Consider the following 13,996-nt stretch of genomic DNA (forward strand, 5'->3'; position numbering starts at 1 on the left):
CGAACATCACCGAGTTATCCTTGGAGCGGCCTACCATTCCTCCTTCCCACCTAAATTCCCTCCAGGTCCCGTAATTTCCAGTCCCGGCCACGTTGGCCTGAACTCACTCCTCACCAACGAGAGCTACACGGGCAAAACAAGACATTTACTCTAACAGGAAATCAGAGACCTAATGCAGAGGGACATCAAGATATTCTTGACGAAGTTATTGCTTAATACTTAAATATCAAAACCACTCTATATGCAAACAGCCCCACCTTAGGCTCCTGTTCTAAATTTAACAGCTCTTGAACTCATGAACTTGAGAGATTAAGAGGCCACTCCAGTGTTTCAGGGGCACTACGCAACCCGTGTTAACTTCATAAGATTCAATGCTATTTTAATTTTGCTTATAACTTATTAACTAATATAGATTTCGAAATGATGCTTGCTTGATATGTAAAACAACGATGCTCTTATCAAAGCCCCTTTCTTCAAAAACGTACATAAATTATGGTTCAAACCTAGACAATATACACTTATTCATATTAGTAAAGATTAGTTTAAAACCATAATTTATGCACGTTTATGAAGAAAGGGGCTTTGATAAGTGCATCTTTGTCTTACATATCAAGCAAGCATCATTTCGAAATCTATATTAGTTAATTAGTTATAAGCAAAATGAAAATAGCATTGAATCTTATGTGGTTAACGCGAGTTGCGTAGTGCCCCTGAAACACTGGAGTGGCCTCTTAAGTCAAATTATCATCTTTGTAAATTTTATTAAAAAAGTTTACGAAAATTAAAACATAAAAAAAATTATTTCGTCTAAATAATATTGAAAACAAAATGATTTCTATAAATTTATTTCTACCCTGTCAATTATATACATTAATTAAATTAAATGATCATTCTAGAAAATGTCACAAGAGAACTCGTTAAAATAATAAATTTTGGTCTCCACTATTTTGCTGAGTAAGTGGAGTGTGTGGCGTTTTCATTTTTATTTTTTTAATATGATTATTTATTATTTATTTTTTTATGAAAATTTCTAATAACAATATAATGTTCTGCTTATTTAATCTTTGATTGTATTAGAGAGTCAATCTTTTTTTATTATTATTGTGTCGTCTTTGGAGGCAGAGTAGTAAACTTTAGGAACGTTTTCTGTGCAGACGAAGTAATTTGCTGTTGACAGTTTAATGTCATGTTAGCTGGGAGGTATATTAGATATATTAAGCTAATATTTAAAAGATTTTTAATTTTGGTAATCCATATGTGTCTGCACATTTGTGATACATAGTTATTTCCTAACTTAAACATCAATTTTTCCTTATGTAATATTGTAGATGTATTTTTATCACTGACCATGATCACAAGGTCTTTTCAACTTTCAGGGTTCTTCATCAAAATATCTTCGTAGCTGGTTTGAGGCTGAGTAAAGCTTTATTAAAGCTTGAGGTGAACAGAAGACATGCTGCAATTTACAGAAAATTTATGTCTATGCCAGGAATGGGAGGAAAAAAGAGTAAAAAGAAAGAATATTATGGGCGGAAGCTAGTAGGGTAAGCAGAACACTTTTCTTTCGATTCTTGTATATCTGTGTGTTATGCAAGAATAATCACTTTCAGTAATAGGGTCTTCTTAGTTGATACCTGTTGTTGCATCATCTAAGAACAGTAATACAATTGAAGAATGATTTACCAATGACAGGATGAGATGGGAGGGTGATAAGGAGAGGTTGTAATACCTGGTCATGCACAAATAATACCAGTGGTGCCTACCTGCATGTAGACCTTTCCCTGTATGTGCCTGCCTGCTTGCAGGGCCTACATTCCACATTGCGCATTTGTGTTATCTATATGTATTTATTTAGCTGTCTTTTTTGTCATGCCCATCTCAGAATTTTTCCAACTGTCTGTGGGTATGTTATATCTATAAATAAAGAAACAAATAATACTGAAATTACTTTTGTTAAATTAATGCTTGGATTCATTCCCGCCTTCACAACCAAGAAATACTATACTAGCGTAGGTTGCAAAAAATAAAGGCCGGGAGCCCCAAATTGGCTGAAATGTCAGCAAGAATGTGAGGCGTATTGGGTTTGATAAATGTATCAGAAATGTGTTAATACACAGCAGAGTTTGTCCACAACAGAAGCACAAGAATAAAAACATCCTCTGGGGCTGGTCTATAGAATGTACTATATTGTTTATCAATCAAATTAAATGAATCAGGTGTACATTCTTACTACCTTTTATTAGTGTGTAATCATGATAAAGGCATGATGGACATATTGGTCACTACATTTAAACATCTTTTGAATTAGTATCGTCGAGTATGTAATCATGGTGTTCATCTTTATTATTTTTTTTTGTTAACGGGATGGCCACACAAATCTGGAATATAATCTCCCTGACTTTTCCCTGACCTAAATTATATATTTACGTGAACAATATTTCAAAAATATTTATCTTGTATTTTTCAAAAAAGAAATAAAGAAAATCCAGCCTTGTACACACCATTTTATAGTGGATATGACTATGCCCAAAAACACCATCTGCAAAAAACAAATAATAATGTGTTCAGTCTGGGTGAAAGCAGACTCAAGCATGACATTTTCCTCAAATAATTATCACTGGGGAATTCCCATGACTTCTCCATGATTTAAAGTAAATTTCCTGACTTTCCCTGACCAATTCCAACTTCCCTTATGTTCCCTGACATTCCAGGGTGTAGACACACTGGGTGTTTCAAGTACATTTTTTTTGTAACTCTCAGGTACTCGATGGAACAGATGTTCAACGTGGTGTCAGACGTGGAGAACTACACCAGTTTCGTCCCGTTCTGCAAGAAGTCGGACGTGTTCCTGAAGCTGCCCACGCGGATGCGGGCAAACCTGGAGATCGGCTTCCCGCCGGTCGTGGAACGCTACACCTCGGACGTCACCTTGGAGCGACCGACCCTGGTCCGGGCCGAGTGCACGGAGGGAAAGCTGTTCGACCACCTGCAGACCGTGTGGAAGTTCAGCCCCGGGATGGCGGACAATCAGCAAACCTGCATCATCGACTTCTTTGTGTCGTTCGAGTTCCGCTCCCTGCTGCACTCTCAACTCGCGCACTTCTTCTTCAACGAGCTGGTCCGCCAGATGGAGAACGCCTTCATCCAAGAGGTCGCCAACCGGTACGGGAAGGCGTCCGTGAAGAGCCGTATGCTGAAGAATGTTCACTTTAACTCGTGATAGTAGACGTCTTTAGGTACCCATTGGTTGTATAGAGTTACATATTGAATTAATTGTACCAACATGCAAGATTTTATTCATATGCCCTAATTTATTTCGATGCAGCGACTATTGAACATGTTGTTCAACTATGTGACAAGCGAAACATGTTGCCAATGATCTTAATTAATCAGATAAACGTAGAGAAGCTGTAATTTTAAAGCTCTCTTGTTGCCATTATGCTTGTTAACTATAATGTGTGTGATGAACTTAATATTTGGTTAAAATTTATATTTATAATACATTAAAAAATTGTGAGTAATATGGGTGTGTCTGTAAATTAATAATAATGCTGAGTTGTTCATATGAAACCAGCAAATGACATTACCTATATCTTTTGAATATTTTGAATGAATAAAATATGCACATAGTGTCAGTTCAATAATTATAGTTAGGCTAATTATCATCGTTAAATTTAAGTTTCAATTACTGATAGTAACATTTGAAGTCAAAATTTCGTGAACCGGTGTCTTATTTAAATATTGTGTTCCTACACTCTTACATCATCCAGTTATCCTGATTGATACCCATTTCCCATGTTCAGTCATTTTTTTCCTGACAAAATGACATAAAAATAATCAAGTATAAGCAATTATTATCAAAACACATTTTAACAGCATGTAACATGTCAAAATAACCATAAAATATTTTTTTGCAGAAAACACAGTTTACACTGTTATTTACATCAATGCTAATCAACTAATGCTGTCAATTTGTGATATAAATACAAACTTATTTTAAGATGTTAAAAGAAAATTAATATTTAAAATTATTAATCCAAGTTGGTAACTAACATTTGGTGAATTTCCCTGCCTTCCCAGGTTTTAAGGACACCTTTTCAATTCCCTGAATTGGTCTATGCTGAAAGGGTTTTAGAATCTAAGTGTATGTTTAAAACAAAATTGTTTTAAAAAAAATTATATTTTATATCTCCATGGCAACATTAATTTTGAACGTATTAGCTTTTTTTTTTTAAAAAAAAAACTTTTTTTTTGGCAAACACAATCTTGCTTTTTTTTAATGATTCCTTCACTGTTAACAAGTTTTACTTCAAACTCTCGACTAAATGTCTTGCCAAATTACCTAATTAAAAATATGTACATAGTAACCTGGTTTATTTGTTTACTTATTAAACTACAAAGTCAGTAGAGAATTAAAGTGTGCTAAGCTTGATAATAATGTTTTGTTATTTAAAAATATTAGTTTTATTTAATAAAAATTCAAGTTTAGGAATTTTTTTTTATTATACTAAACAGTGATAAATAACGATTGCTGGTGTGACTTCATATTCTGGCCAACTGGTAACAAATAAAGGAAATTGTATTGGTTTGTCTAAAAAAAAAAAAGACCACAAGATTCGTTAGAAATGTCGCATTCTCACTACGTTGATTTTTTTTATATCGAAAAACAATGAAACCATACTTACATTGACATCGTCCCAGGCTGTACCCTTCTGAGCCACCTCACCCCTTACACGCTGTGAGCCCCCTCCTTGCACCACCACCCTCTAATGACCCCGGCATTTAAAATCGCCCGCCCGTGTGTGCGTGTGTCGGGCCGCACACCCCGATGTGATGTCATTGCTCTGCTCCCGAAAGTTGCAGAACGAGGACGAACGCGCAGTGAGTCGCGATTGCTGCTGGAGGAAAGAGCTTCGTGCACCTGTCATAGTTTTCGAAGCTTTTTAGTGATACAGGGGGAAACGGGCTACGTCACGGCCCTGTGAACAGAGTAGCCGGGTCCACATGCCCATTATACACGTGGTGGCGCCCTAGGATTCGACGAACACTTTAACCCCCATTGCGATAGTAACTTTTCAGTCTTAATTCAAGTACTGTCGATTCATATTACGGATACGATGCTGCTGGTGTTCCTTGTTTCTCTGCCAGAGATGTGTAAAAATGACTTTTGTGCCAAATTAGGATAAAGCTAAAGCACCACAGAGAACAGACTGGAGTTGACTTGTACCGACTTGAGCCCACTATGTTGGCTATGCGCCACAGCCACCAGACCTGAGTGAACAGGTGACAGGCGATTGCACTTCATTCTGAGATATGGATGCAAGCTGTAAAGATGTGCTTCTGGATCTGAGTTCACAATCCATAACAGAAAATAAAGAATTTTCAGTTAGTGCATTAGTAGTGAATAATGAGAGGATTTGATAGAGTACATAAGGCAAAGAGAATTATTATAATTTTTTTTTTTTAATTTCACACATTAGTGACTGATGAGCCGTAAAGAACTATTTTTTAGGCTAAGCAGGTCCCAGTTTGAAGATGTTCACAAAATTATTACTGCTGATATAAGTAATATGATTAAAAACTGGTGGAAGCCAAATAAGTTCTCAAACTTGTTGTTTTTTTGTAAGCTAAGAAGTCAAATATACCTATAGTAAAACAGGTTATTAAAAATTTTAGTTTATATGTAGACATAATAAATTGCTGATTGTCAGTATATATTTTTGATTTATTTAGGTTGTCACTTTTTCTTATCCTCTAAATGCTAAAAAGTGTTTTTCATAGTATGTATTTTAATGTGTCGTCTCTGTTGGACAGGTACACGGCTACTGGAAATTCATTCAAATCACTGGAATATAGCTGTAGACTTCGATACAAAAGCGTAGCACGTATTGTCAGTTACAGTGTGCGATGCTATTTGCCTTCGTTCGCATCCAACTGAAATACCTGAACCTACAACCAAACAACTGAAGGGTTTAAGAAGTGGAACTTTGGTTACTGTATTGATGTGTTGGACGGCAAACACACACAAATTAAAGCTCCTCCCAATTCAGGTTTGTCGGAATTACACTACAAGAAAACATTTTCGATTTAATTGTTGGCCTTAGTAGATGCCAACTATGCATTTACCATGATGGATGTTGGTGGAATTTTCTCCAGTAATTTTATAGGAGAGCTGTTTAAGACAGAACAGAAAATACCTTTTGATAATGCATTATAATTATAAATGATGGAGGGGAATCAATGCCTTACATAGCAGTTGCAGATGAGGCGTTTCTTTCTTAAAATGTTTTATGCATCCTTACCCAGGAAAGTCTCTAAGTAGAGAGAATTTAGTATATAATTACATGTTTTCACGTGCAAGAAGATTTGTATAAAATGTGTTTGACGTATTGGCTGTTTGATAGAACGTCTTCTACAAACCGTTGTGAATATCAGTGGCATTAGTTGATAAGACAGTGAAGGTCACTTGTATCCTCAACAATTACTTAGCGACTAGAGATGTACGTGTCAAAATGATTCATCTGAGTGAAGTTCAGCCTGACAATATGATACGACTCAGAGTGGCACCCACTAAAAGTACGAAAGAATCATTCAATTTCATGCGTTGTTTCAATTAGCAACATTGTGAAGTACCGTGGCAGTGGAATGAATTATAAAGATGTTTATAATACGCTTCAATTGTTCTCATAATAAATTTTTTATAATTTCTTGTTATGTAACTACTAAAATATATTATTTTATTTAATGCCAACATGAGTGTGTATACAGATGAAAATATTATGTAGTTATAAAGTACCATATATGCAGAACTGTTGGTGATGAAGTAGCTGCTCGAGTGAAAACTGTGTAGCAACTAAAATTGAACTATTTTTTTGCTTTGAAAATAATAGTACGAAAACTAGGTATAAAGAATAAAAATAATGTAAACCTAAACTAAGATAAAATAATATAATACAATGAACGGCTCTGTAATAATAAAAATTAAAATGTCAACATGCATTGTTGAAACAGATATCTACAGAAACGACACAACAATAAAAACCTTAGTAATGAATTTGAAGTAATCATAATATAGTTTGAGGTAGGGAAGAGATTTAAACTAAACATTACTGTGTACATTTTCCTGGTAACTTCCAAAAATGTCACTTATTGATAGTCCAGTCAAACTTTAAACTGGTGGAAGTGACATTTATAAATTCTGTACAGCTTCATGTACATGGGGACGCTACATTTTGTGAAACTGGAGATGACAAGCTCTCCTTTATAACTTGGCGTGAAATCCGTAATATAAGGCCTCAATGTATTAATATCACCAAGAATAAAAAATGTAAACCTAAACTAACATAATAAACGGCACAGTAATAAACATAAACTTATAGTAAAGAAAACAGCTCTTATAGTTGAGTGAACTAAAAATTAAAAAAAAAAATTAAGTTTTTTGTCCAACAGCCGAATAATGCACCACAAGTCTGTATAAAAGCATGGGGTGGTTTAGGACAGGGATCACAAGTGGTTCCTGGAAAAAAAATTCACACTTAAGAAATAAACTGAGATAAGGAAAGAATGAGATTATCAAACATGACTTTTTCTAGAAAAGCAGCAGTAATTTTTGACTTGGTACTGAAAAAGTACTTTTATACTTAAAATTTATGAAAAGCAACACATAAACTTGTTTCACAACATATGTTAAATTAATTGTACATCAGTGTGGCCTTCCGTAAAAAAATAACACCTACACAAGACACAGACAGTACACGGAACAGGCTATTGTATCAAGAGACTGATAAGTCACTTTCATTGATTAAGCAAGGGTGGAGCAAGTATAACAAAATGAAGATGGGGAGAAAACAAAAAACTTTTCGATAACTCCTCAATATCTGCGAGACCTCTGTTCTAAACCTTTTAGAGATTAGGAAGGTTCGAAGGAAGGACAGCTATTAGATTCTTCAGATAAAAAAAAAAATCCAATCAGCAAAATAAAGTGCCAACATTACAACAAGTATAAATTAAAAGTTTTTACCAGTCCCTTGCGAGGGTAACGGCTGAAGCCAATACAAAAATACGCGAGTGCGTTTGCGCGAGGAACGTCTGAGGAAATAAAAAAACCTTCTTGACGCCACCACCTCGCCGAGACTCGGACGTGCGGATGTCCGACCGAGGCGGCAGGCCACGTCACATCTGACCGCACTGCGATATCACGACCGGGATCTTGGGCTTGTTGTTGGGTCCCGTCGGCACGTTCTCTATCTTGCGCATGACGAGCAGCCCGTCGATGACCCTGCCGAACACCACGTGTTTGCTGTCCAGGAAGTTGCACTTGGCGCACGTGATGAAGAACTGGCAGCCGTTCGTGTCCTTGCCGCTGTTCGCCTGCCGAAACAACCAGCAATTAACACTGGTTTCCTTTACAAAAAAAAATAGCACACAGCGAAACCTTTCATTAATACAAACTCTGTTAATACAAAGTGTTTAAAAAGTCCCTAGAAATGACACAGGAGTTATAGTGCAAGATTTATTTGTTCAACACAATGGTATGGTTATTGTTCATTGCATTTGCGACATGCCTACCGACAGCTATGACACTTTTATGGTGGGCATGGGAAGGAAATTAGAATACAGAATACAATAAAAAAGCTTATAACAACACAAAAACATACATAAGATAAACACAGATGTATAGACGTAAGAACAAATTTTTGTTGAAAGGTTAGACAATTACATGTAATAAAGATGGTTAGTACAAATATCTATAATGTAAAGAAAGAATGTGAAGTTTTCAACTGAAATAAAAAGAAAGAAAAAAATGCTTGTAAATGTCATTCTTCCAAATTATGCCAGTATTTTTTTTAAGGTAATTTCCAAACCTTAGCTTTATTCTTCTGTCTTAAAATTCTTTTCAATTTTATACAGTAAAAAAATATTTTTTTTTTTTTGTTGTAGCCATTGTAAAACAGTATTTTACACAGCTGGTGGCACAGCCCATGCTATATGCAAAATCTCTTAACAACGTGCCTATACCAGCCCACAGGATTTATCACTATACAGTAGTGTGGTGTGTTGGCTATAGTGTATGTAATATTAAATGCAATATCACGTAATGAACAAGTAAAACCCAGGAATCACATTCAAATTATTATGAATATGTTAATAAATTGTTTCTGCTGTATTAATCAAAAAGTATATAAAAATTTTTTTTAGAAAAATTGACAAATAACTTCCAACTCTACTGAAACTCACCATGGACAGCAGGCCAGGAGCATCGTGTTTGAGGTTGAAGTTCTCGTCCGAGAAGCTCCCTCCCCCGTACACGCTCATCACTCCCGTGCCGTCGCCCTGCCAGACAGTCCCGTTACGACAAGAACCTCAGCATCGTCTGCGACTGGCTTCCCAGCTCCACCGGTCACAACGTGCGAACGAACCTGCCGCTACGTCCAGGGGCACTTCAAGACCACTGCGGTACCATCCCTTGGTGTGACATGTAATTTTGCAAGCCATTCGGCAGGGACAAGATAATATGGTGAATTCAAATAACGCCATAAAGCATTTCAAAACACCATAAAACACCGAAATGTAAGTTAATTCACCACAAAGCACCAAAATGCTACTATACTACTATGAAATTTCATCAGCATTTTTTACTGAAAACTTGACTTGAATCACAAAAATGTAATAATTAAATTCAATGAATGTAATGTATTCAACATGAAGTTTTTACAAAAAAATGTATGCACTAAATAGACAGGAAAAATTTATTTTACTCTTTTTTGATCTCACAACTGTGATTAGTAACTTATTTTTAGACTATGACGGTACATTTTTGAAACGAGTACTTGGTGAAATAAGGAGTCATATGTGTTCAATAATATGCTATCTTTGTGAATAAAAAACTATTCATAGAAAATAAAAACAATAACACCAAAACCTACTGATTTATTACAAAATTGGTCTAGAAATGAAATCTTTGTCCCTACAAAGAGTTATGAAATAATTTTTTTCTACAAGTACCTAGTCACCTACCAGCAGTTTAAGGGGCCCGGCTAGTCAGGGGTGTGTTTGTGTTTAGGTGGGATGATAAGCGCGATGCTCTGTGGTGCTTCTAGCACGGTATCTCCTACAAGCGCAAGACTGTGGACTGGCACGCAGTCGTTTCGTCGTGCATAGGGCGACTAAGAGATCCGAGTAGGGACCATAACACTACCGTATTTAATCACATAATGTCCGCCATCGCTTAATGTCTGCTCATTTCTTTTTAAATACTTGAAAAGGAATTTTTTAAAATCCGCATAAAGTCCTCACCAGACAAAGAAACCTTGGCCACCCCTGAAAGGCACAGTAACGGGATGGAAAATTACAGACGCTGTCAACAATGCTTTGACCTTGAGTTGTTCATTTCTCCGGAGCGGTCGCTGAGAGGGTTTTGTGGTGAAACCGTCCGGACTCACTGCGACGTCACGCGAGTTGCAAGGGGATGGGCTATATATAGCACAAGCCAGTACACGTCAACTCACACTACATACGTCACAAAGTAGGGGAGGTAGCGGAGAAGTGGTGGGGGTACATGCGCACGGGTTTTTTATACAGACAATGGCAAGGGACAGGGAGGGAGGCTCGCCGGCTCCGGCTAATGCAGACATTAGACATCTGCCCCGTGCCGTCAGTGGCCATCTCAATAAAAGATTAAAAAAATATCTTTTCACGCAAAGCGTTTATTTTGTGTAGGCTGGCTGCGGCTTCTGAACGTAAGAGCGCACACGCGAGTCAGAGAAGAAGAAAAAAATGAGTGACGTCTTCCACTAATCGCCGGCACCCAATTATCTCGACACCTGTCACATTTCTCACATCCGCTGCGGAGGGTCGCCAGTCACCAGCGCTCTGCTAGTAAACTAATTATGAGAGAACAATTTTTTTACTCTACACAAAACGTAAAATTTTGAGGAAAAATTTTTTTTTTTCGAACTTCACCTCATAATGTCCGCACCCCATTTTTTTTGTCAAAAATGAAGCCAAATTACTGCGGACATTATGCGAGTAAATACGGTATATGGCAGAGAAATGAAGATAAAGATGTTTTGCAATTCTCAAGTACTTTCGAAAATCTATACGTAAATATTATTCTGGAAGGGGGTCGAGGGGGATGGGGGACATTTCAGCCATTTTCACTCTTATAAAAATAGTTTGAAAATAAAATACGAAAACAGCCCTGCCCTCAGCGTATTCTTAAACACTTTTCATAAACAGACACCAATCTGATAACTTTTGCAGTTTACAAATCCCGTGGTTTTTTCTGAAGCCCTGCACACTGTATGTGCGCCCAAGTAGGCGGGGCCCTTAATATATGAAGAAGATTTTGATCATCTTTTTTTTTCTGTTGTAAATTGGGAATAGAGTTTCGCATGTTATTTTTGTTTGCTGAGTTCAAGGTTAGAGCTTTTAGCTGGCGAGCCAAAAAAAATTAATTACCACGTCTTAGTTGTTAATCGCTCTTGATAATGTCTGCAATGAGGCACACTCAAATGCTGTGCACATCATCATGTCAAACCTGAAGCCAGCAAGTAGTTTTTAGACCATAATATATTCTCTCTTCTTATGACTCACGTTTACGAAATCTCCACCCTGGATCATGAAGTCCTTAATGACCCGGTGGAAGGTGGCGCCCTTGTAGCCCAACGGCACCCCGTCTCTCCGGTACTCCCCCGTGCAGAACTCGCGGAAGTTCTCGCACGTCTTGGGGACCACGTCGGCAAACAGCTCCATGATCATCCTCCCTATTTCCTGGGGATCAAAGTCCAGGAAACTCAACCTCAAAGCATTCTGCACTATTTACAGGTGATTGCAATTATTATAATTACCTTTCAAGATAGCCAAAATCAGGCAATCACTTAACAGCAATTAAATTAACACTACATTACGACTCTTAGTAGGTATTGTGCTTTTGCTATTTCTGTTAAAAGCCAGGATGATTCTGGCAGTACAAATTTATAAACAATTCATATTTTATTTACAATAAAATTAATCATGGTATACGGTCATCATTATATGTTATAACTAAAAAAAATTTTATGTAACTTTTCTATAAAACATAAATATAAATAAATGTAGGTTACAACTAAATAAGACAAAAAAAACAGTAATTCTGTCAAAAATTCAACTCCTGGGAACAAATGCGGAATATACTTTAACTTAAGTTTATGGCATCCAGTAATTATTTTAAATCTGTACAAATTGGTACAAAGTTAATGGATGAGTCATGTTAGCGTCAAACTATAAAAACACAATGATGCAATAACAACCAATCAAATATTTATTTCATGTGGGACTTTAACTTTACCAGTGGCCTTCATCTCTAGAGGTGTGTGTGGCCACAGGCCGTCCCATTCTAAGTTTAGATTGACGAGTTGGTGTGGGTGACAGTCGTCAGCAGCAAGCATGAGGACGGGGAACGGGGGAGTGCGGTTATTGCACTGCGTTTAAGCCTGGCTGCACTCTCCCTCATTGGGATCAGCTTGCTCGAGGGATGTGGATAAGTTGGTCTTTTGTACTGTCATTTTAAATAGGGTTTGTGAACTGTAACGAAGCTTGTTTAAGTGTTATTACCAAATTTTTATGGGGCCAACCTGTGCAGGCACAGTGTCCACAAAAATCTGCAATAAAATTTGGCTGACTTTCCCATCACCACAATTCCAAACTTCCCCTGCTAATTTTTTTTTAATATAGGCCTGTTACCTATTTTGAAATTTTCTGAAATAAATAAAATCCAGTCTCCACAATCCTCATAGCTAGTTAAAACAGAACCTTTCATACACAATTTTATAATGTACATGACTATGTACTAAAACACCATTCGAAAAACAAATGCTTTCACAGTCTGTCTGACAGCAGACTAGAGCAAGACATTTCCCTGTCAAATTAATATCACTGGGAATTTTCAATTACTTTTTCCAGGTTTTCAAGGAAATCCTCTAACTTTCCAGAATGTGGGCACCCTGGCCACCCTTGTGAAGTCACTTTGCTTGATTTTCGAAGTTGCTTATTAGCATTTATATTACATTTCCTAGTGACAGGCCTATATGTGGATTAGTGTGAGGATGAGCTATGTTCCCCTTGAGAATGAATTGCGTACTTGCCCACTGTTTTAGGTGGTCGGTTATGATCACATTTGTGTTCAGTTATATTTTTTCCTATAACAGAGTTATTAAGCTATCATCATGATACACGCTTATGATGAGTATTATGAGCCTAATCTTTTGTTAAATGCCACATGTATATTGTGTGAATATATTTCAGACTGAACTAAAACATAATTATCATTTGCTGACCCTCAAGAGTTTATTCAGCTATGTTTTATGGGTTACAATTTTAAATAATTAACAAAAAACGACAGTTATATGGGTGCCCTCAAAGCTGCAGAAATTTATAATGGAAATTTTCATTTAAAAAGTCAAAATATTTGTTGAGATTAAAAACACGGTTATGTGGGATGATTGAAACATTAGCAGTATTACAATATGCAATTTCCACAATTTGACTATTTTCCTAACATAACTAAAGATAAAGAGTATTTGCTTTAATTCTTCTGGATTAAAAAAACCTCAATAGAACAAACTCACCTACTAAACAAAAAATAATAATAAATAAAACATTTTATTTCATTACTATTTTAGGCAAAAGCGATAAGGTAAGCGTAATAAAACTCACAGTTGTCCCCACACTTATATCGAAAAATACAACAGGATTATTTGTATTCCTTAATTGAGACTGTATCTGATTCCAAGTTGGCATTTTTATTAACCCAGGTTAACCGCTAATATAACACAATTAAAGAAAAAAAAAAATTTCAGTATAATTCAGGGTAAGTTTTCAAACGCATTGTATTTGTAAACAAACTATTTAACCATAGAAAAAAACGGTTATAAAATGAATACTCTACATGTTCAATGATGCCACTGCTAGAATTCATAGCAATACAGAGGTGGCAATAGTACAGCAATACAAAATA

At 36.3% G+C, this 13,996-nt stretch overlaps 2 protein-coding genes across 3 annotated transcripts; one reads left to right on the plus strand and one right to left on the minus strand.

Annotated features, from left to right (window-relative positions):
- Nucleotides 1-1,111: 1,111 nt before the first annotated feature.
- LOC134536838 (coenzyme Q-binding protein COQ10 homolog B, mitochondrial) lies at nucleotides 1,112-4,435 on the plus strand. Of its 2 annotated transcripts, XM_063376846.1 has the most exons (3): nucleotides 1,112-1,200; nucleotides 1,377-1,544; nucleotides 2,761-4,435. In XM_063376846.1, exons 1-3 carry the CDS (start codon nucleotides 1,187-1,189, stop codon nucleotides 3,218-3,220), a joined length of 642 nt encoding a protein of 213 aa, XP_063232916.1. In that variant the 5' UTR covers nucleotides 1,112-1,186; the 3' UTR covers nucleotides 3,221-4,435. The 2 variants fall into 2 exon arrangements, with proteins under 2 accessions (XP_063232916.1, XP_063232917.1); XM_063376847.1 differs by lacking the exon at nucleotides 1,377-1,544 and having other exon boundaries at nucleotides 1,121-1,200.
- Nucleotides 4,436-7,603: 3,168 nt separating this feature from the next.
- LOC134536840 (peptidyl-prolyl cis-trans isomerase H) lies at nucleotides 7,604-13,963 on the minus strand. Its single transcript, XM_063376848.1, has 4 exons — nucleotides 13,696-13,963; nucleotides 11,596-11,772; nucleotides 9,238-9,333; nucleotides 7,604-8,370 (listed from the first exon to the last, which is right to left on the minus strand). Exons 1-4 carry the CDS (start codon nucleotides 13,777-13,779, stop codon nucleotides 8,173-8,175), a joined length of 555 nt encoding a protein of 184 aa, XP_063232918.1. The 5' UTR covers nucleotides 13,780-13,963; the 3' UTR covers nucleotides 7,604-8,172.
- Between the last annotated feature and the right edge of the window lie 33 nt (nucleotides 13,964-13,996).

The sequence above is a fragment of the Bacillus rossius genome, chromosome 11, assembly GCF_032445375.1.
Source record: "Bacillus rossius redtenbacheri isolate Brsri chromosome 11, Brsri_v3, whole genome shotgun sequence".
NCBI classification, from domain to species: Eukaryota; Metazoa; Arthropoda; class Insecta; order Phasmatodea; family Bacillidae; genus Bacillus; species Bacillus rossius.